The 24,242-nt window shown below is 45.3% G+C and overlaps 1 protein-coding gene across 1 annotated transcript in view; it reads right to left on the bottom strand.

The window, feature by feature from the left end:
- Positions 1–24,242, bottom strand: part of LOC144768345 (adenosine deaminase-like) — a 307,500-nt gene that overhangs the window by 54,901 nt on the left and 228,357 nt on the right. Inside the window, exon 7 of the mRNA XM_078651931.1 lies at positions 10,149–10,220. Within this exon, the coding sequence (XP_078508057.1) occupies positions 10,149–10,220 (72 nt within the window). The remainder of the gene's footprint in view (positions 1–10,148; positions 10,221–24,242) is intronic.

Below are 24,242 nucleotides of genomic sequence, written 5' to 3'. Positions count from 1 at the left end.
AAATAAAGATGCCTTTAAATTCTTTGTTAATCTTGTCACATTTACCAGCTTCAAAGCCAAAGGTCAAACGTTAGGCTATGCCTTCTGATAAATTGCTGCTTTTTCAAGGATTGGTTTTTACTTTTCTTTCTCTGACTGAAAAGTAAGAGGAGTTTTTCAAGTGAATTATGTGACAATCTTGCTGGTGTATAGGGAGTTTGAAATGAAAGGTGTAGGATGACGGGTTTTTTGCAATACACAATAAAATGTGAACTGTATGCCTTCAGCAGTTAGGAAAGCAAAAATGAAGCCCTTTTTTGTAATCTTGAAGTGCTGGAATCAGACTTTCATAGGATTACAACAAAGCAAACCACTTTACTGGTGATGGACAAATGATAACTATTCACAGAATCCCTTTTCCACAGATTATTGTTTGAGTGTTATATGATGTATTGTTTTAGGAGTAAAACTGTCTGGCTGTGTAAAGTTAGTGCCAATTTCAATGGAAAATGTGCTGTCTGTAAATGAGAACCTGCTACTATGCAATGCTTTAGTTACTTCACACAATCGCACCTTCTAATACCCATTAAAAAGTAGGTGGGTTGCGAAAGTTTGTTTTTCTAAAAAGTGGGTTGTGGTTCTAAACATTTTGGGAACCACTGTTAAAGAGCATGGATACATGAAGTTTCCTATGCTTTGTAACTTGTAATTCATGTTGTTTTAAATTAACATTTTGACTATAGGAGGTGTGTTTTTTTATGTGGTAATTACAGTTTGGGGGTCAAATACAGAAGTTTGTTGAATTTCCTCATTTAGGAGAAAATTTAATTTTCAGTTGTTTTCTTTTCTCACATTTGTTTTTAGTACAATTTATTTTGAAGTACACATTGCATAAGAGTATTTTGGCTTTAGAACTTTTAAAACTAAACTATTTAAATAATTTAATTTCAAGCAGACACATATCAATAGAACTGAGAAAATACCATACATCTCACACTCAACAAAACAGAAAAATGGATGAAGATGAACTCAATGTGCTGTCATTACAATGTCAAATAGATTTGTAATACTGAAGAACTTATGAAAAGGATGATCAAGAGAGACAAATTCAGAAGTCATCAACATAAAAATCTAATAAGAATCTGAAGAACCTAAAAATGTTGGTGAGAGAAAATAGAGATGAACCAAATGATCTAACACAGTAGTTCTGCAGAAGAGGAAATATGGGTAATCACCCAGCTACCACATCACAGCATACTGAATTAAGGAAGGTAAAGAAGTAACACAAAGTAGAACAGATCTGCGGAGATGCCCAAGTCAGTTAAAAATGTTAGCATAATAAAGGGATGCACAGTGTAACGGGCATCAGAAACGTTGAAAGAGGATAAACACAGAGAATAATTTAGAGCTGTAGAAATGTAGTTATCTTTGATACACTTGTGGTGATCTCAATCTTATATTGCATCACTGCTGGTTTACATTTTTTAAATAAAAAACTGAAAAAAGAATGGTGACAGAATTTAGATATTGCTGTCGATGGAGTGGGTGGGATTTACATTTCTTCTCAAATTTGTTTGGTGAATGAAGCATTTCTGTGTGCAGGACATAAGGTACTTGAGAACAATAATTATGAGATGGTTACAAAGAATGGTGTAACGTTATATGTAAGCCATTATAACCACAGGGTATTGCATGTAATTATCACCAGTATCTCTTTATATTTATCTATATATATATACGCTGGACCGGGGGTCTAGGGCGGTGTTAGTGCTGCTGGACCTCTCAGCGGCATTTGACACCGTCTCTCATAAGATCTTGCTGAGAAGGCTGGGGGACCTGGGTATAGGCGGAACTGTGTTGAAGTGGCTCTCTTCTTATCTATGCGACCGCACACAGCAGGTATATACCTCTCCTTATACCTCCTCCGCTAGACCACTCAAATGGGGAGTTCCACAGGGCTCATCCCTGAGCCCGCTTTTGTTCAATGTTTATTTCACCCCCCTGGCTAAACTGATTGCGCAAACTGGGATTAAATCCACCTCCTACGCTGATGACATTCAGCTACTTTTTACCTTTGATAAACTCTCCGCCTCTGATCCGTTGAAATCCTGTCTCAGGGACATCTCCAGCTGGATGGACTCTAACTCCCTCCGTCTCAATGCAGGAAAGACGGAGATCCTGTTTTTTAATTCACCATCCCCTTTGGATTCCAGTCTGTGGTGGCCAGAGGATCTGAGCCAAGCCCCCACGCCCACAGACTCTGTGAGAAATCTGGGAGTGCGTTGGGATAATCACCTTAGTTTTAATGCCCAGGTTCAAACAGTAGCAGCATCCTGCTTTGCAAATATCAAGACTATTAACCGGCTTATCAATTATCTGCCGGTGGACTGCCGTAAGACTGTGGTCCAAGCATTGATAACATCTCATCTTGACTACGCCAACGCACTATACCTTGGTATTAAAGCAGGCCTATGCCATAAACTACAGACTCTCCAAAATGCTGCCGCTCGGCTGGTGGAGAGAATTCCTGCTAGACATCACATCTCTCCACACCTTCGTAAACTGCATTGGTTACCCATTGCTAAGAGATGTGTATTCAAGGCCATGACTCTGGCTTTTCGTGCTTCTAAGGGCATTGGTTCGGCCCATCTGAAAAGCACTCTGCGGCCGTATGTCAATACCAGGACATTACGCTCTAATTCCCTACTTTTCCTGGAAACTCCAAGATTCAAACGAACTCGTGCTCGAGGGAAAACATTCGAGGTTTGCGCCACTCAGTGTTGGAACAAGCTTCCGGTTGCCTTACGTGCATGCCAAACAGAATCGGCATTCCGAAAGTCTCTGAAGACTCACCTTTTTTCCACATAATGTTTCCTCTGTTCCTACGCCCCCTGTTCCCAGATTTATCCGCGCCGGGACGCCCCGTTGGGGCAGCTGTGCGCTTTATAAAACACACAAATAAAAATAAAATAATATTAACGCGCAATTTGTATTGAATTTGCAGGGGCAAGTATTGTATCTAAAGCCTGACTAATGGGTAATAGAAGAAACAGTGAGGAAATGCAGAGATGAATTTATAAAGACAAAAGTCTCCAGGAGTTTGAAAAATACAAAGAAGAAAAATCAGTCAGAAATGTGAGAACAGAAAGGTCAAAAAGGAGGAAGATGGAGTAAAGAAGACTGTCTCAATGATTTAGGGACAAAAGAAGCAAGAGATAAAGAATGAGGGGAATGAAATTCACTGGAAAAAACCAAAGGTTACAGAGACGTTAAAGTTAGGCTCAGATTTCACTCGTACAAAACCAGAGAAATTCAGCAGTTCTAGTTACTTGACATAACTATAAATTACGCCCCCCGCGATGCACTGCTTATGACCTCACATATTACATCACTCATGGCATGGTCAGTGACATCACTGATGACCTCTCAAATTACATCACTGATTACATCATCCACAGAACCTCTCACACACCCACTCATACCCCCAATCAACCTCACATACACCCACACACCTACACAATAAGTCACGTAGCCATTCACAGACCCAGAAGACCACTGACACAGCTAGTCACTCATTCATACAGCTACAAACAGAGCTACTCACTCACCCATACAGCCACTGACACGCCCACTTACTCACCTATACAACCAATCACAAAGACAGGCACTCTCCAATACAGCTACTCACACACACCCATTCACTCAAACACCCACTCAAACAGCCACTCACTCACCCATACAGTCACTTACATGCCCACTAACTCACCCATTAAGTCACCTACTCACCCACCCATACAGTCATCACTGAGCCGTACAGGCAATCACACACTCACTTACCCATACAGCCACTCACACACCCACTCACTTACCTATTCAACCACTCACACAACCACTCTTTCACTCATACAGCCACGCACCCACCCACAGCCACTCGGTTATCCATACAGCCACTCACTCACCCATACAGCTACTAACACACCCACACAGCTACTAACACTCCCACTTACCTGTGTCATCTTCTTAATTTAAAAAATCTAAATGGTATTTTATGAAGTACATTGAAGTTTACTTTCTTGAATGGTGTGTCTGGGTGCAGTGGTGCTAGTCGCAAGGGTAGCCTCTAACGCTACTGCTGAAGTTTATGGAGAAACCTGCAAGCAGAACATTTCTGAAAATGGGGACTTGGGGATAAGTCCATCGGATCCCAAAGGAAGTTCAGTTCTTTAGGGCCTCTGGAGCAAGGGTATGTGTTAATAGGCTTGAACTCAGGCTGTGGGGCTCGGGTGCAGAAGTGTTTTGTCTGGTGGGTCGCTTACATAGGAGACTCTCACTACTGAGATCAACCTGGAGATGGGGACAAAACATAACAACAAGGCCACTCTCGGTGTTGGCTTCAGTGTAGAGGACGTCCCTCGTCGGTAGGTCAGTCTTGGCAGTGTTGCTGTCCCTGCTGGACACTAAACAAACCTTGGTTGCTGGAAGGGGTCTGGTACCCTGGGTTTTGGTGTGGGCAACTCCTGGCGGTCCTGGCATCACCAAACTAGGTAAGGCGATGGAGCTAACCTCCTGGAGCACGGTGACATCCTTCTGGGTGGCTGCTGTGTTAGTGGATCCGGTGGTCAGCAGTTCGGTGAACCAAACGTTGTGGTTGGTGCGTGCAGGCTGAGGGGAGTGGCTCCTCCACTTCAAGGGAGATGATTACGGGTTGGCAAAGTGCTGGCAGCCCTTGAAGGCTTTTGAAGGATGCACAGCTGCAGGATGAGTCGGAATTTACAATTGTTGAGACCGGAGGAGGCAGGCAGGGTTTGGCAGCAGTTCTTGCGGTCTTCGGCTGTTCTTGGTCCTTCTTCTTTGGTCATGTCAATGGGAGTTCCTGGTGTCAGGAGGCCACAAACATGGCCAACCATTGATACAACAACACCTTCCCATAAAAATTAATGGAGCAAGGGACTCAAAATAGAACCCTATAGCAAATAATGTTAAAGAAATTAAATTATTCGAAAGAGTTAAACACATTAATAAATATAATTTAAAGTTTAATAAGTTATCTAAATATACAACACATTTTTAATTTTATTTTGACGTATCTGAATAAAAATTTTTACTTAAAAAATAATGTATCATAAATTTTTAATAAAGCATAATGAAATGTAATCAATTCTATGCACCAATTCTTTTACTTATTAAATACAAAATACCTATAGATTTTTTTTTACTGTAGGTGAGAATTGTTTTTTAAAATTAAACTTCAGAAAAATAGCTGGAACTTTTCATAATACATTCAAAATAAATATATTTTAAATTTAAATTAAGCTAATAATAGTACAACATTTTGTATATTGTTATACATATAATGAAATAAATATAACACATTATTTACAATAATATTTAATGTAAAAATACCTTTACAGTTTTTTCCAAGTTTAATACACATTTTTTTTTTAAATCTCCCGAAGGTCAAGTATAAGGTATAATTCCCTATAATTTAACACAGTAAGATCTTTAACACCAGTGCAGAGAACTGCCTATGGTAAAGCGCAGGAAAATGTCCCTATTCTATACCATACGGGGATCTCCACCATAGTGGCGGAGAGCTCCTTCTGGTAAAGTATAGGGCAAATTTAAAATGTTAATTACATTTGCAAACAGTTAGTAAAAACACTTTTAGCTAAATATCAATGTAAAAAAATGTTTTATTTATTTTGAAAGTAGACAAAATGATTGACTTAATTTTGTATTAAATATTTAATTTAAATATATTAAATAAAAATTGTTATGCTGCAGTTGAATTTTATTTGAAAAAATTCCACCAAAGGAACAAATGTTTTTTATTATGTATTAATCATTACTGTATTAAATCTGATGAATAAAATTGTTTTAAAGTAATTTAAATATATTTATTACAATTTAACCTAATATTTTTTCCAAAATAGGTCAAATATGTTATAATTAAATGATAAATATCTGTTATCTTTAGATTTATTTTACTATTAAACTATTTGTTAAATATTTTTAACTATTTTAAACAATTTAGGTGCCAATTCCGATGTCGGACGGACTCAGGTCCGTCTGACATCGGTCAGGAGCCGTAACCGACCGACCTGCTGTCGTCTGTTACGGCCCTGCAAGTACGATGCGACCGAACCCTGTTCGGTCGCATTTGTATGCTTCACAATGGAAGCATGCATTCGGAGCGGAATGCATGCCTGCATTGTGCAAAGCAGGGGTGCAGTTCATCCCTGCACCTTGGGGCCGGCACCCCGAGGTGCATGACACCGGGTGCAGGAATTTATTTATTTATTTATTTTATTTCCAGTATTTATAAAGCGCAACACTCATCCCATGGGATATCACGGCGCTATGAAAACGAGGGAGACTGTTGATGGCTATGCTGGGGATTAGCTTTTTGGGAAAAGGTGAGTTGTTAATTTTTGGCGGAACTGAAGGTAGTTTATGGTGTGTCTGAGATCTATAGGTAACTCATTCCACCTTTTAGCTGCCAGATATGAGAAGGCGCGTCCGCCCGTTCTTGTTTTATGGATACGTTTAGATTTGGCCAGAGCTGAGTGATTCGATCTTAGGTTCCTGTTGGGGACGTAGAAGTCAATTTTCCCTTGAAGGATTGTGGGGCCAGTCTTATGAAGAGCTCTGTGCGCATGACAGAGTATTTTGAAAGTGGCACTCTGGCGCATCGGTAGCCAGTGAAGTTTCCTAAGGCAGGCGGATGCTGAGTCTCGCTTGCCTTTATTACAGACCAGTTTGGCCGCCTGATTTTGTAGGACCTGTAGGCGGGAGAAGAGTTGTTCATTCATCCCTTCGAAAAGTGCATTGCCATAATCAAGGCGGCTGACCAAAAGGGCTTGAGTGACTGTACGTCGGCAGTCCAAAGGTATCCAGGGAAAGATTTTTGCCAGAAGTTTGAGTATTGCAAAGCCCTTGCCCCAGAGTGATCGTATGTGGTCCTTCATGGACAGTACGTCGTCCATGATGATGCCCAGATTTCTGGCGTGCTCTTTTGGGGTAGGGGCTGATCCCAATGAGGGTGGCCACCATGTGGCGTTCCATGTAAGTTTTGCTCCTCCAAACAGTAGTATTTCCGATTTGCCGGCATTTAGTTTTAAGCAGTGATTATGCATCCATAGGGCCATTTCGGCGAGAGGCACCACAGATGCCCCCAGGCTGCCATTTAGGAGCCTCGCACTCTTGGGGGTCCTGCTGGGGGGCCCCAGAGACAGTTTCCAACTGCCTTTTTGTGCCGGAAACACCGGCACGAAAAGGCAGTCAAAAACTGCCATTGTACTCCCTCAGGCGACCGGGGGAGTACTGAAGGATTTCCGGATGGCAGACTGGCTCTCCGAGCCCATCGTAAGCCATCCAAAAATCCGAGTCGGATTCCATTCCGACCGAGCCCATCGGAATGGCTCGGTCGGAAAGGAATCTGGCCGGCACATTCTGATGCGGTCGGAAGGGCTCCAAACATAGTTCGGTGCCCTTCCGACCGGACTCGGAATCAGACCAAAAATTTCCTATAGGGCTGTATGTTAAGTACCTACCTCCATTATATTTCGTGGAAGAGGTGTTTTCTTTGGGAGTATCAGTACCTTGCTATTTGTGGTGCTGGACTTACTCCTGTTTCTTTTTGGCAGCAGTAAGTAGCAGTCATAAATGTGGCCCCTTCCCCTTTTTCACGCTACTGGGACATGTAGGTCTATACTTTTGAGCATCTTTATACTCAGATTTTCTGAGTAACTCAAAGTAGTACAGTTACTCAAAGGTTTAAGAGTAAATTACATGTATAAATTACTCACAAGTGTAATTGTCTTTGTGAATAGCTCCTTTGGTCAGCAGGCCTAGTGATTGAGGGACTGACCAAACTAGCGTGTGTACTATCCCATTGGATATCTGCAGTTCCATGTACATCTTGGGGTCCCCAACCACAACGATCAGCAAACTTTGGAGATCTTGAAATTTGGCTGTTGTCCTAAGATGCTTCCACCTAGTCTCTGCAGCTCGAAGTAACCTTAACTACTTCCTTTTAAAGAGAGCATTTTGTTTCAGACTAATTGTATTGTGCATTGAACCTCTTACCGAAATGGTCCTGATTTGCTCACAACATGTCTCAAGGAGGGCTCCTCAGATCTGAAAGCCGCAGATTATTTGAGCTCCATTGATTTAACCTTGACAGATGTCAAGGCAGATCATTTAGAGTGCTGGACTCCCGAGCTCTGGAATGGCCATCAACAGGACCCTTGCCACCTTTCTATTTTGTTATGATTCACAAACCTTAGAACTTCCATGTCCTGCTAAGCTCCCTTCCCGTAATCTGTCGCTTTTAGTACTCACAGTACATGTGGGCGAACCAGTGCTTTAGAAATAAATAAATATGAAGTTGACTCAGAACTATTTACTCTCTTAAATCAATAATATACCAACACAGATGTTACATGGCACACAGAGTAGGATTACACTGTACATGATAGCAGAATCCAGAATGAGTGACTGGCAACTGAAGCTAACCATTACCTCTCAAACATCACCTTTTCTGACATTCACCCGACACCATTAAATCTGCAGCCCATTTGCCCATGTTGCCATTATATTGTGGACCATTACTACATGAAAATTCAGCAACCAAAAAGATATATATTTTGCCTCCCTTACCTTGGACAAAACACTGGATCGACTTTGGCCTAGCAGCTGACTTGTCGTGCATCGACTACAACCATGGAATACATGATGGCCTCCTAATTAAATCATTCAGTAAGCTACAAAGACCATCAAACTTGGCACTCATCATAGCTTAAAAGGCGGAGACCACATCCGTCCAACTGTTAAGTCACTTAACTGGCCGCCTTTCATAGGATTGGTGTCAAAACCCTGTACCATGGACACAAATCACTGCACAGTGCAGCCTCTTCAAATTATTCACCACATAGGGCCTAATTATGATGTCAGTCGTAAAGCCTCCAAATGCTGATCGGAGGCTTTCTGATGGACACAGTAGGTTTAAACTCCAACCACCGCACTAGGATTGTGGCAGTCGGAGTTTAAACCGGCAGGAGAATCCGACATGAAACTGCACCTTAATCCCTTAAGGAAAGAGTTTTCGCCGGTTTCCGACATGGTTGACTGTCGGAAACTGACTTTGGGAGCCTCTTGCAGGGCCCCCTTCCTCCCTGGTTCTCCACATTTGGACCTGACGGGCACCTATTGTGCCCCCCCTCCCCAAATATCGCTGCACCGTGTGGCAGGCACCGTGTCATCGTAACAAGGCCCATAGGGGCCGATTACGATGGCAGATCCGACCGCCATCCTGACAGTAAAGACCCCCGCCATATTATGATGGCTGGGGGGTCTGCGGCGAACGGAAAGACCATCCGCCGTCGACCGCTGGAAAATGGGTTTAATATGGTGGCGGGGTCTGGAAGACCCCGCCATCCATATTACGATGCAGGCTGTGATCAGCCTTTCCATGGCAGCATTGCCGTCATGGAAAGGCTGGCGGTTCCTGCTGTTGTGGGCCCGTTGTGGGCCCACAGGGTGTTGGGGGAGGTGGGGGGTGCACATGGGGGGTTCCGAGCCCGTCACATTGTGCATGTAAAAGCACAGCATGTATTTTTTACATTGCAGTGGGTGCTGCTTGCAGCACCGGCCGCCGCAATGTAAAATATACAGGATGCGCCCGCCACACTTGCGGGCGCATCATAATTTGTATGGCTGGCCCGCCACAACTATGGCGGGCGGTCCCTTTTGCAGCTGCGATGGCAGGCGGACTTTGTCCGCCCGGCATCGTATTCGGTCCCATAGTGTCCAACCATTTGCTAAATTAATAATAAATAAACAAAAATAATTAACAGTAGGGTTTAGAGTTGGGCATTATTGATGAGACGAAGGCCACATTTTGGAGAGAGGGTTGAGGTAATGATAAAAATGAATGATGAATATGGTCTGAGAGAGTCGACAAGGTCAAATGTTTGAGGTAATAGTGGTAGAACAATTGGAGAAGAGGTAATATGTGTTTCCCTAATGCTGCATGACGTAGCTTGAACACAGAATGAGGTTTTAAAGGGGTTTGCATTGATGCATATTTGGTTTATGGACTCCAGCAGTCATTTGGAAAACTCCTCTGTAATTGTTCTTATTTTATAATTCATTATATCATTTCTTACCTCTCTCACAACTGAAGGGGGCCCGACTTCACCAGCATGAACAGTTCTATGGACACAACATCTCACTGCTTCCTGAAAAAGAAAATCACACATGAACACAGCTACACTTTAATGCATCCCAGCAGAGAGGAATCGCCAATCAACAACACGGACATCTTAAAGTAACCTTTTGGTTGGTTAAACATCCTATCCAATACATGCTATCCTTCTACCGAAGTCACATGTTCATGTTAGCAGAAATAAAGCCACTATAAAACTAGGTGGGAGGTACCTCATTGCGTATCTCAGCATGGCGTAAAAGCAAACAAATGTCTGGTCGACGACGTTTCAACAAAATAACCATAATACATTAAACTCCAATGGTTGAAGAATATTAGAAAGATCATTAATCATTTGCAAAAGTTTCCTAACAACATATGGCTTCATATAGCATACGTGCCTCAGTTGAATTTTGCCAGCCGGTGTTACAAAACTAAGGGGGCAGATTTACAAGCCCTTTTCCCTGCCGTTGCGTCACGTTGCATGACGCACCAACGACGCAACCTGCTGAGTGTTATTTACAAGCACACGTAGAGCCACCCTACGTGACTTTACCTGTGCTTGTATATATCGCCCCTCTTCTCGCAATACTTTGCGTGTTGAGAGCATGACATGGCTGTTGCTGTGGGTGTTCCCATTCAGAACCCATGTCCACTGAGGCATTTCCAGATTTACGAGGAATCGTAAATCAGGAAATGCCTCAAAAAGCTACGCCACCCTAGGTGGCGTAGCGAGGTGCAATGAGGAGAAATGTTTTCATTTCTCCTCATTTCTTTCCTCTTTCACTGAGTGCTGCATTCTACAGCACACATTGAAAGAGGACATCACTTCAAATGATTGTTTTTGTGCAGGAAGATACTCCTTCCTGCACAAAAACAATCTCCCTACGACGCAGGCACCCTTGCACCATGGTTCAAGGGTAACTGTGCCAGCGCAGGGGGAAGCACAGAAATGCGACATATTGTTGTAAATATATTGCATCCTTGTGCTTTGAAACTAACGCAGCGCGGTGCAGCAAAATTACTGCGTTAGTTGCTTGTAAATCTGCCCCAAACTATGTATTGAACACCGAAAACACAGTAAGCAGCTTTTCCTAATCTCTTTTGGTCACCCAAAAAATTATTAAAGTTCCTACTTCAATTTCAAATTATGGTGTTCCAAAGGTGTAAGCTATTTGGGTTAAAACCCCATTACACGAGAGGATGAGGCGAGGGAAATGCCACCCATTTAAGTTTACAGCAAGGATTTTGCATTGTAAAAAAAGTAAAGGGGATATGTAGCAATTTATCTAGCGTGGGGACTATTTAGAGACCGAAGTAAAAGTTGTGATACGGCATTGAAGCCCTCGAATACGTAATAATTAGTCGTAAATAGAACGTGCAACATCTTTCTTGTTAATTAAATTTCCCAACTTTACTGTGAGTGCACTAGTAATAGTTTCAGTCAAGTATACATTGGGTGACACCATAAATGTTGGGAAAATAATGATTTTAAACTTAAAGTCCTTGCTAGTTCTTCTTTGACCACCCAGTGGCAGTATTGCTCCATCTCAAGTCATTCAGACTAGATGGGTTAATTGAGTGGAGCTCTCGTTTTCTCCTCGGATGGGGTTAAGAACCCCAAGGAGACTTGCTCGGATTTTATCTCAACAAACTCTGGTCTATAGCAAAAGAACGAAAACACAAAAGGGTAAAGAAGGGGAAAGAGATGGAGGTAAAACCAGGGACAAAGGGATGAAAAAGAACCTTCAAGAGTGAGATAAAGATGTAGGCAGGGTCAGGTGATGAATACAAGCATTTCAAAGAAAAGCAGGGCGGCGCGTTAACATCAATTAGTATCTTGATACAGAAAACAGGAATAGCCAAACATGCAACAACAGCTAGAGCTGGATTAACTAGTAACAGCAAGGTTAAGCAAGAGGAGGGGTATTGTGCACATGAAAACACGGAATTTACTAACGTGCAGATGTGTAGATACTACAGGTGGTGTAGTGTCACTGGGCCCATTTATGAACCGCCCTATGGCCTGGCATATGTATTAGGCTCAATTTTTTTTATAGCTTTTGCTCATGAGCATACTGGCAGACACCTGCTGAAATTAAACCCCTCTATGGCTCTAGTGGCGTTGCCAGGATTGCTGGTGCTGCCACTGGGCCCATTTATGAGAGTCCTACTGTGCCCCAAATAATTGTTTTGCTTCAAATGTTGGAACAAGAAGCCCACATTCCTCTCTGCTTTGGAGACCTTGGCACTCCTAGTATGCCTCTGCTAAGTCATTCAATTACACTTCCACAGAGAGCGGCACGCAGCACAACCGCCCTATGGCGTGGCATATGTATTAGCCGCACATTTTCATGTTTTAATAGCATTTGCTCATGAGCGTACCGGCAGACACTGGCTGAATTTAAGCCCCTGTATGGCTGTAGTGGCGCTGCCAGGAGTACTGGGGCTTCTCGTTTGCCTTTGCAAGGTTAAGCAATGGCGAGGGAGGTATTTTGCAGCGCCCCATGCCACGACTGACGAAGCATTTGAAAGAAAAGCAGGGCTGCATGTTAAGAATACAGGAATAGTCAAACATGCAACTAAAGCTATAGGTGGATGGACTAGTAACAGTAAGGTTAAGTAAGGGCGGGGGGGGGGGGTATTTTGCACATTAAGGCTGTCAAGTGACGTATCTGATATGCCAGACAGAATAAAGTGTCTGAGATTTTGTGATATTCTTATCACTAAGGATGCGCACATTCAACCTGAAACTGGAGAGTTTCTTCACTTAATTTGACGCTTTATGAAAAACGACACTTAGGGGCCGATTAGGATGGAGGATTTTCCGCCTCCTCCGGGCCGGCGGACGCCACCTCCGGCCCGGAGGAGGCGGAAAATCCTCTGCGGAGTCACCAAAGACCCACCGCCGCATTAGGATGGCTGGTGGGTCTTGGTTTCCGTCCGCTGCTTTTCCGCCGCGGTCGGATTACAACCGCGGCGGAAAAGCTCTCATTTAGCTGGCAGTGTCTATCAGACACCGCCAGCCAAATTAGGAAGCATTTGTAAACATGCTTTTCCGCGGCGGTTTTTCCGCCGTGGAAAAGCATGTGTACATTTGATTTCGGGGACCCGTTGCGGGCCCCCAGGGTGTAGGCGGGTGGGGGGTGCACATGGGGGGTACCTATGGTACCCCCCAGTATTTACATGCACAAAGCGGCAGGCACCGCGCGGTGCCTGCCGCTTTGTGCATGTAAATGTTAGACATGCACTTTTAACATTGCGGCGGGTGCTGCTTGAAGCAGCACCCGCCGCAATGTTAAATATCCAGGATGTGACCGCCAGGGTGGCGGTCACATCCTAATTTGCACGGAGGGACCGCCGCAGCCCATGCGGACGGTCCCTCCACCTCTGGGATGGCTGACGGACGCAAGTCCGTCCGCCATCCTAATCGGCCCCTTAATCTGGTTTTTCTTCAATTCCTTCTTTTTAATTTGCGAAAAGGTTTTTTCTTCAAGTATAATTACTTCATATCATATCCAACTTCATTATGATAGTCTGATGGTTCACCATACCCAATGCATTTCGGGTCAAATACAAAGACCCTTCATCAGGGGTCTGTTGAATGGAAAACAAATACAGGACCTTAGCAGTCAGGTACATATTACAAACGAATATACACATATACAAAATGACACCATTGATGGGGGGAATGCGCAAATGTTAAAAAAGCTGTAAGGATTTATAACAGTGTGTGAGTGGGCTCTGCTGCGGAGTGAGATAGCACTGGTGAAACACAGAAGCCTCGGGACGCTGTGTAGTGATGGACGTTATGAGGATAGTACCGATATCCTGCTATGTGCTCACAAGGTTTCGAGCGCTGCGAAAGTGCCCAGCTCAGGAGTAAAGAACGTGCTACAGATTGAACAGATACGAAAAAAATAAATGCCCATATCTCTGAAATAAAACTTACTTCAGTGAACACCGTAACGATGATCTGACTTCCGGGTGGCGAAGCTGTGGGAGCCTCTAAGCCAATCATATCGCGTATGTAACATGGTGACACTAGTCACGTGATCAGAGTATGGCGGCTTCACAAATGGCGCCTGTAACTATAGCAATCGGCCGACGGAGGCTGTATGTGAGAGGAGTATTAATAAAGATAATTCAAAAAGTAAAACTGGTGCGTTGGATTTGAAAGAAATGCCGATCGTGCGGAATGGGCTTGCTATCGTGAAATGTTGACAGAATGAAACCATCGAAGAACGTAACTTGCGAGTAGAAATGGTGTAACGAACACAGTAGATATGTGCTGTGTGATGTGTCGCAGAGTGTCATAATGTAAATAGCAAAATAGAAGTATACAAAATGGGGAATCAACAAATATTCATAACATAAACAAAAATATTGTTCAATATACAAGAAAAAGACTTCCAGGGGGAAATCGAATAGGACATAGTGCAATGCTATTCAGGTTCATGTAGGATTAAAGGAAACAAGAAAGGTCAATTCTATCATTCATCCCAGCGTGGTGCAGGGAATTATGTTTTTTTATCCAAAAGAATTCAGATTTTAATCGCTGTTTAACTGGATCCATATCGCAGCGCTGTGGAAGTACCTCTAGTATGGTGAATTTGATTTGGGATATCTGATGTTTGGCTTCCGACCAATGTACGGCTACTGTAGATTTAGTGTTCTTCAGACGTATATTGCTTTTATGTTCTGTCATTCGAACTTTGATTTTCCTCTCAGTTTGACCGACATAAATTTTGCCGCAAGGGCATTTGATAGCGTACACTACATTTCTTGTGTCGCATGTGCCAGAGTATTGGAGATTGATCTTATAACCTTTGGTAGGGTGCATAAATATGTTTCCATCTATGACATTGTTGCAATGTACGCAGTTTTGGCATTTAGACATTACTTTATGTTTGGTAACTTCATTTTTAGATGTGGTTAAAATTTCTTTCAAATTTTTTGATCTTTGAAAGGCGAAGGTTATCCGTTCGCTGTATAGATTTTGTAAATCTGGTTCTGTTGTTACGAGTGCCCAATGGCGGTGGATTATACTTTTGATGATTTGCGCCTCTGTGGAAAATTTTAATACACAGACGGTTTTTTTCTCTGCTTTGTGGATGGATGATTCTAGTAGTTTTTCTCTGGATAATTTATTGACTCTTTGTATGGATTCCTCCAGAACTTCTTTGGGATAGCCTCTTTGGGAATATTTCATCATTTGATCGTTGATGGATTCTTGCAAATTTTTTGGATCTGAGGTGATCCTTTTGAGTCTAATAAATTGTGATGTAGGGAGATGTTTTTTTAGTGTTACAGGATGAAAGCTCTGAAATAGAAGACTGGAGTTTCTGTCAGTTGCTTTTTTGTATACTTTAGTGTGCAATTTATGGTTTTCAATGTTAATTAGAACATCAAGGAGCACTATAGAGTCCTTTTTGATGGTGTACGTGAATTTCATAACACTTCAGCCTGTCCCCTGGATGCCCTGTTGTGCTAGGTCACAAACTAGTCACGCCAAGGCGGTACCGTGGCAGACCAGAAGGCCCGGTTCAGAGTCAGTCAAGTATAAAGCTGAGTCCCCGGAAATGACCGCAGGGCCCACCTGAATGAAACACATTTCGGGACAGTGATGTGAAAGGTGAGGACAGACAGGCCAGTCTAGGGGACAACAGATGCCTGGACCAAAATCTGTGCAGTTTACACAATGTTACCGGTTTATTGCTCTTTAAAACAGACCGCTTACAACAAACGTGTGTTTTGTTTTGGTGATCCTGCCAGTATTTTGGCCCTGCACAACTCTAACAGGACATTGCATGAGAGAAGCCAGTCGAGGGTAGGGCTGGGGCAGAGTCAATGACTGCAGCGCTACCCTTCGTGAAGCGAAACAGCCCATGTGCATCATAAACGCACCCCAGGAGATGCAGCTTCGGTTACAGCCACCTCGTCTCACGGCCCAGAAGTGGCACAAGGTGGGGTGGGGGGTCTGTTGTGAAACTAAGCAGAGCACGCCCTGGAGCCTTTTCACAGCCTTATCTCTTGTTATGACAACTCTACAGCAGAGGGACACGTCTTCGCCAGCAAAAATGTCGATGTCAAGACTTCCCCTGGGGGAGGGCGGTAAACAAGCATTTCGAAGAAAAGCAGGGCGGCATGTTTAAATCAATTAGTAACAGGATACTAGGTTAAGCAAGGGCGGCAGCTTTCGGAAAGGCAATAAAGTGCTTTATCAGATAACAAGCAGAAGCGAAAGCACTTGACCAAGGAGGAATGCAGCTGCCAACCTGCTTGCTCCCGAGAGCAAAACGCCTTGGGAGTGAACATTTTAAGAAGAAGTTGGACATGCAACTGCCTTTGGCCAATTGCGTGCTTTCCTTTATTGAAAGCCACACGCAAAGGCCCATAGAATTTGACAACCAGACTCACAAGCTTTCTGAATGTCTAGAGTGATTCCAAGAGGCCCTCTCCTAGAGCAGCGCATGCACGCTGCGCTAGGCTCCTGCACCACTCCCAAGGTCTACTGGAAGCCGATGATAGGCACCTCTCAGGCAGACTTTCCTCTAAAGTCCTCAGTCCTGCAATACCTTCTCTCACCATGCAGGGCGCTTTTCTGTTCGCCAACATTCCAGTAGTGCTTCCCACAGGAATCTTGACACAGGATCATTCCTCAGCCTGGTAGAAAGCCAACGATCAACAGACCCTGTCACTGGAACACAGCGCGTCCTCATCTGCACTGGTAAATTCTCCTTCTTTGATTATTGGGGTGTCCTGGAGCACTAAACTTGCCAGAATACCAGTTCTTATCCACAGACCTGACCAATTGAGAAACAGCTTTACTGATAGCGGATGTACCCTTTGCCGCCTGAAAAAAGGAATAAACAGGAAACTGAGAGATACCTCAAGGGATCAGGATCTAAGGTTATTAGATTACTTGGTTCCTGTTCATCGCTTGACTAGGCCCTATTTGGTGGGGAAGCCGCAACCATACCGCCTGGAAGCTGTAAACGTGCAGACCCACAGGAAGATCCTGCAAGTGCAGCTTTTAGGACTACGAGTGAAAGACTTTAATCCTGCTTGGTCTGGCCAAAGAGGACCCAGGCAATGTAGGCTGTGCAGCTACAGACACGAATCCTAGCAGCACCTACTGCATTGTTGTCCCAAATCGGACACACATAGGAGACTATTGTTGAAGCCAATTTTTCTAGCCCTGGGGGTTCACACGAGTCAGAAAGCATCCACGCTCTGTTTTACCCATTCTGCACCATGGGTCCTGTCAAGATGTGGGAACTCCGGGCCTAAATCTGCCTGCAACTCGAAGGCATGCCCTGCCAAAATAAAGTCCAAAAACTGATATTTCATTACTTTACCCAAATGGGAGTGATATGTCGCACCGGGTGTGGAATTTTAGTTCGTGTACTGAACATCATCTACGCCATCTTGCAGACTCACGTATGAACATACACGACAGCCATTTTAGGTACCATGGTCTCCCTGTTCACGATCACCCGTCAGCACACTTCCCTGAACCTTGCGAGCCTCCCCCACGCACCCTGGCTGTCCCCGCTCTCACATGCACAAGTCATGAGCCCTCCCCTCCTGCATGACTCTGTCTCTGAGAATCACACCCCGTGCCTGACCAACACCTTCTTTCCGTCCATGAATACCCCTCCTTTGATGACCCCTTCCTCTGAGCCCGATTGCCTGTACGAACCGCTGGTCATCCCTTGGCCTGAGGATACAGTTTATTGCCCACTACTGTATGCACTCGCCTCTCTTGAAAGGAGCCACTATTGATCATGACCTCCCCACCCCCTGAGATTCGATCAGGCGCACACATTCCAAAGGAATTGGCAGAACACTCAGCTGCGTGATAGCCCCCTCCCATTGTAAGAGGGGTAAGGGCCTCTACTGTTGTCATGTGTTGGAATGGGCCGGAACTGGGGGGGTGCCGGGGATGTCATCCTCATACTTCACAATGCCTTTGTTGTAATAAAGAGCGTTCACATGTCTTAAACCAGTGTATAAAAGACCAGGTCTCAGAGAGGCTGAGAGAGCACCTCGAGACGATACCTTGTTGTCCGATCTGACGTGTTCTGATCCGTCGGAATAAAACTTGTTTCCTGTCTTCCTGTCTCCAGCGCCTGCCTCTTTATTGGATAACTTCGTATGGTATTAGAGGCGTTTAACGCCGGGCAAATCTAACTTAGGAAACATCAACTAAATCGCCTGACCATTTTGAATTGATCTTTATCAATTGGCGTCCAAAACGCGGGGCCCATCAGCGACACGTGGATCCAGTGGGAGAGGTCCCGACGACAGAGTGAACGACTGCAACGATCGGGAGAGCTCCTGTCCGATAGACCCTCGTCTGACAGCCGATCATCTGGACTTCACTGATTCCGAGCAGACCTCTCCCGAGTGATCTACGGTTTTGACTGGGAACCACCAGGAGTGCCGCGATAGCAACAGAGAGTAGAGGACGATCGGGCGCTGGAAGCGGAAGACGAGAAACTGTCCATGCGGTCCGGGTAAGGTCGTGACACACGACAAATTGCGAAATTGATTGTTTGATTGTTTGAAAATACTAGTATTACTCATTTTATTGTCTCTGAGAGATTCTCTATTTGCAAACAAGCACAGAGTCGCCATACTCTGTTTAGTCTTTGCAGATAGTGAAGGGTAGGTAACGCGGACTTTTGTCCCCCATTGTAATCTGCCGTGCCTATTTTTCTCCCCATTGATTGATTGTTTGAATCGAGCATTGAGTTGTTCGAAGTTGGTTCTCTTAAGGATCTTCTCTGCTTACAAACGGGGAAGAATAGGAATATTCTCTCTCCCTTTGTAGAAAGTGAAGGGTAGGTAACGCAGGCTTTTGCCCCCATTGTAACCCGTCGTGCCTATTTCATTCCTCATTGATTGATTGTTTATCCAAACATTGACTGTTTGGAATTGGTTCCTTCTGGAGGTATTCTCTGTTTGCAAACAGCGTAGAATAGAATATTCTGTCCAGTCTTTGCAAGTAGTGAAAAGATAGGTAGTGCAGGCTTTTGCCCCCCATTGTAATCCGTCATGCCTATCTTCTCCCCATTGGTTAGTAGTTGGGTCAACCCGGACCGCTTATTAGAGATGAACCATCCAGCTCCATTGGAGGGCACCCCTAGTAAGGACATGTTTACTAAGCAAGGACTAGTCGCTATAGCTTATAGTAAGTTATGGCATAAATATACAAAAAAGAATCCCGAAAGTCAGTGGCCACTGATAGGTTCTTTTGATGAAAATAAAAACGTTAGAAGCAGCTGTAAAAATAAATAAGGCAACGCCCACTATGCTCGATAGTATTGGCATGTGGCGCAAAGAAGCAGAACAGCGAAGGAAAAGAGAAGAAGCAAAAATAGTGAAAGAGTTACGAAAAGCAGCCCATCTGGCCGCAAAAGAACTAGATGAAGAAATAAGAAGAAGAGAGGAAGTTAAACAAACACAAGAATCAGGACTGGCAGGCCAATGCCCTGTCAGGACCCCCCCTACGCTCTACCCGGAGATGCCCTCCAAACAGCGGGCAAATGACGAGTTACTGCTCGGTCCTCCAATTATCTACATGCCCCCTCCTTATGCTCCCTGCCAGCCTCTAGCACAACACTCACCAGTTCAGAGTGCAGTCGAGGGTAACCCTAGCGCTAGTGCCCCGACTCTCAAGGCCTTCGCACCGGCCGCATTGGTAACAACACCAGATGAACTCGAGACTGACAAACAGCTAACAGCCAGACCAAATAGGTTGAGCAAAGATGAGCGGGATGGAATCGACAAGATAGCAAAAACATTGGTAGAACGGAAGGAGAGCGAAGAATATACGATGAATATGCACAACTCACATGCCGGTAGTCACAGACGGCATTTCGTTCTGCGGTTCAGCTACCACACCCTGAACGCATATGAGGATAGGTACCAGAATAAGGGTCCTGCAAAACTGACGACTCTATATAGAAGGGTCGATGTTGGAGATGGGACTGAGAGCGATGTGACGGACCTCTTCATGCAAACGCTTGAGGTCTTCCGCCACCTCGCGGAACAGAAACCAGAGGTCAAGATCACAGTCCCTGAGACGATTGAGCCCTCATTAGAAGCAGCCAACACTATGATGCCTATCAGAGAAGCCGCCCCCTACTGGGTTCCCCCAAGAGGTCAGGGAACAAACGATGATATCAACCACGCAGATGCAAAGGGGAGGGTTGTGTATAATTGGGTTTACCAACCATGGGATCGGCAAGATATTTTAACTTTTAGGCAAACCCTGCCCGATTTAAGAAAGAACCCTACAGCATTTTATACCGAACTAGGCACAGCCTTGGGCTCAACTATAATGACTCTATCGGACATTGATTTGTTTTTCGGGTTGTGTCTGCCGGCCGATGTGTGGAAGCAAATCCGGAAAGCCGACCACACAGATCTGTTCGGACACACCTGGAAACAACTCAATGAACTAGATGGGCAGCGAGAGCCCGGAAAGAAACCTGTAAAAGACATACTGGAACTCCCGGACAAAATAGTGCAGAAACTAAAAACATTGATCCCAGAGAAGAAGGTAGACTGGTCGGTAGTCACGGCTTGCCGTCAGAAACCACAGGAAGACGTATCAGAATATTTCTCCCGATTTGAAACGGTGTTCTCCGACTACAGTGGCCAAGACATGACCACCGCAACCGGACAACACCTATTCGTGCAAAACTACGTAAAGGGGCTATCGCAAGAGGTCTCCCAAAAGTTACAGACGAGCGAGAGTAGTTGGGGAGCCTCCAAACCTGCAGCTATCCTTCAGATGGCTCAGTATAACGAACACCAAAAGAACGAGAACGAGAGGGCGACTGAGAGAAAGAAAAAGGACTTAAAGGAACGAGTGATGATTGCTCAATTGCAGGGAGTGACTACAGGAAGGGAACGGTATAGGGGAAACTACCAGTCGAATGCCCCTAGGAATCCGCCCCTTAGAGACCGCAACCCCACACCCGGCGCTCCACGAACCGACCTCGATGAGAACCAGTGTGCATTTTGCAAAGAATTTGGACATTGGAAGTCTCAATGCCTGGCCCTTCGGGAAATGATTAAAAATAAAGAGACAAGGGACATGACAAATGGCCCCAAAACTGGAGGGCAGGGGCGAGGGCAGGCCCACAACACCATCAATGACCGACCTGGCAGACCAAACACATTTGACCGCCCCCGACAGAATCAGTGCCAACAGTCCGACTGCAACAATGCTCACGACTCTGCATAGGACTGCCAGGGGCAAGGGAGGGATCCAGTCGAGCTCTGTGTTGACCAGCAAGGTCCTTACGTCACTGCTAAGGTCCTGGGTACAAAGTCTCCATTCTTGGTAGACACTGGAGCGACACGTAGTGTATTATCAAAGCGACTGATTCCAAGGGCACCCTTGTCTGGCTCACACATTACATCGATAGGTTTCGATGGAACGCCCTCCACTAACCCCCTGTCTGTACCTATCTCCTTTGACCTAGGAGACCACCCCACTGACACAACATTTCTGCTCTCCTCCAACTCCCCTGACGCCATTATGGGTATTGATTTACTGAAACATTTCCGAGCTACTATTAGGTGTTCCCCGGATGGAGTCCGAGTCATCCTGTACGACAACCCGAGCATGCCCAGACCCTACCCCGCAAGACATATGTACACCATAACAGATGCTGACCTATCCTCGCTCGATACCCTACCCCTGTACCTATGGGCCAGAAACGACTCGGATGTAGGACGAATGATGATCGATCCTGTACACATAACTGTCCGACCAGATGCAATACTCCCAAAACTCCCACAGTACCGGATATCGCCCGAAGGCGAGAAGGCATTGGTAGTGATTATTCAGTCCTTGGTAGATGCAGGAGTGGTAGAGGAAGTGGTTAGTAATGTCTGCAATAGCCCTATCCTACCCATTGTTAAGAAGCAAGGTGAGGGAGATGAGAAAGCGTACCGCTACATCATCGACCTGCGAGAAGTCAACAAAGTGGTGGTACCACAGTACCCCGTAGTCTCAGACATCGCCACCATTCTGACTCTCATCCCGTCCACCGCCACCACCTTCACCGTTATTGATCTTAAAAATGCATTTTTCTCTATCCCCATCCATCCAGACAGCCGTTATCTCTTCGGCTTCACTTTAAAAAACCGTTCATACCGATTTTGTAGAGCTCCCCGGGGCTACACTGAAAGTCCCAGCATTTACAGCCAGGCCCTCAAAAGACAGCTGGACGCCGTCCAGCTACCAGATGGAGTGGTGTTGATCCAATATGTCGATGATATCCTTTTGGCGGCCGACACCACTCCACTTGCAATCACAGCCACTATCCAACTCTTGCACTTTCTTGCGGAGAATGGCCACAAAGTCTCCAAAAAGAAACTGCAGTTCTGCCAGCCCCAAGTGACATACCTAGGCCATCTCCTGTCCAAAGAAGGGAGGAAACTTACGCCCGACCGAATCCAAACCATCCTAGACACCCCCATTCCAAAAACACAGAAGCAAGTCCATTCATTAGTGGGCCTTACCTCTTTCTGCCGACAATGGTTACCAAATTTCAGTCTCATTATAAAACCCCTACTTTCCCTGTTGGCCAAAGATGTTCCGTTCCCACTCCCTTGGACTCCCGAATGCCAAGCATCCTTTAAGGAGTTGCGGGATGCCCTTTGCTCGGCACCCGTTCTAGGAACACCAGATTACTCCAAGCCCTTCTTCCTCTTCACTCACGAAAGGGAGGGATGCGCATTGTCTGTTCTAACTCAGCCCATCGGCGCCAAACAACGCCCTTGTGCCTATTTCTCTGCCACTCTTGATCCAGTCGCCAGAGCTCTACCTGCCTGCCTTCGAGCAGTAGCCGCTGCTGCTGTCTCTATCCGCCAGAGTGAGGGAATTGTACTTTCGAACTCTCTCACGGTATTAGTACCCCATGCAGTTGACACCCTTTTGAACCAGACCAAGACTCAACACCTGACTAGTGCACGACTGACAGGGTACGAATTGACTCTACTTGCACCCCACATCACCCTGAAGAGATGCACGACATTGAATCCTGCTACACTGTTGCCCTTGCCCGAAAATGACCCCGATGTGCCCCCTATACACGACTGTGTGACCCTCACGGACGAACAGACCAGGAGTAGAATTGACCTCCGAGACGTTGCTTTTACAGACCCTGATGGAGAACTATGGGTAGATGGCTCTTGTATCAAACTCCCAGACGGCACCACTTCTGCTGCCTATACGGTGACGACAGCTCGAACAGTAGTTGAAACAGCTCGCATCACACAACGATCCGCACAGGCAGCAGAGCTAATTGCCCTCACACGAGCCTGTATCATAGCAGCAGGAACCACGGCGAACATTTACACAGACAGCCAGTATGCCTTCGGGGTGGTTAATCATTTTGGGCTCTTGTGGAGGGAAAGGGGATTCCTGACGTCCCACGGCACGCCCATCCTTCATGGAGATCTAGTCTCCGCCCTAATTGAAGCAGTTCTTCTCCCCAAACAATTAGCAGTGATCAAATGCCAGGCACACAAGAAGGTGACAGATTTAGTCGGACAGGGAAACGCACTAGCCGACATCACTGCCCGAACCACAGCTGAGAATAGGACAACGACACGCATATATGTGACCAGGTCACAAGCAGAAAAATGGACCGACGCTAGGGAAACAATCAGAGACATCCAATCGGCCAGCACACCACACGAACTGACTGAGTGGGCGCGGGTGGGTCTAAGGGACGATGAGGGCTGCTGGCGGACAAAAGATACAAACAAATGGTTGCTGCCTGATGCATACCTGATCCCCATACTGACCATGGCACACTCCTCTGCACACATAGGTTCTGCCCCCATGATTGAACTCATTTCCAAAGTCTGGCACAACAACAAGATCCCCGACTCAGCCAAACGCCTGGTCCAGCAGTGCCTTATCTGCCTACAACACAACCCCGGGAAAGGAACTGTGGTACCCCGGGGAGGGTTTGGGATCCCCGACCACCCCTTTGAGGTCCTCCAGATGGATTACATCCAG

Source organism: Lissotriton helveticus, chromosome 7 (assembly GCF_964261635.1).
Source record: "Lissotriton helveticus chromosome 7, aLisHel1.1, whole genome shotgun sequence".
Lineage (NCBI taxonomy): Eukaryota > Metazoa > Chordata > Amphibia > Caudata > Salamandridae > Lissotriton > Lissotriton helveticus.
Note: the sequence above shows the minus strand (reverse complement) of the source record. Positions and strands in the feature narration are given on the sequence as shown.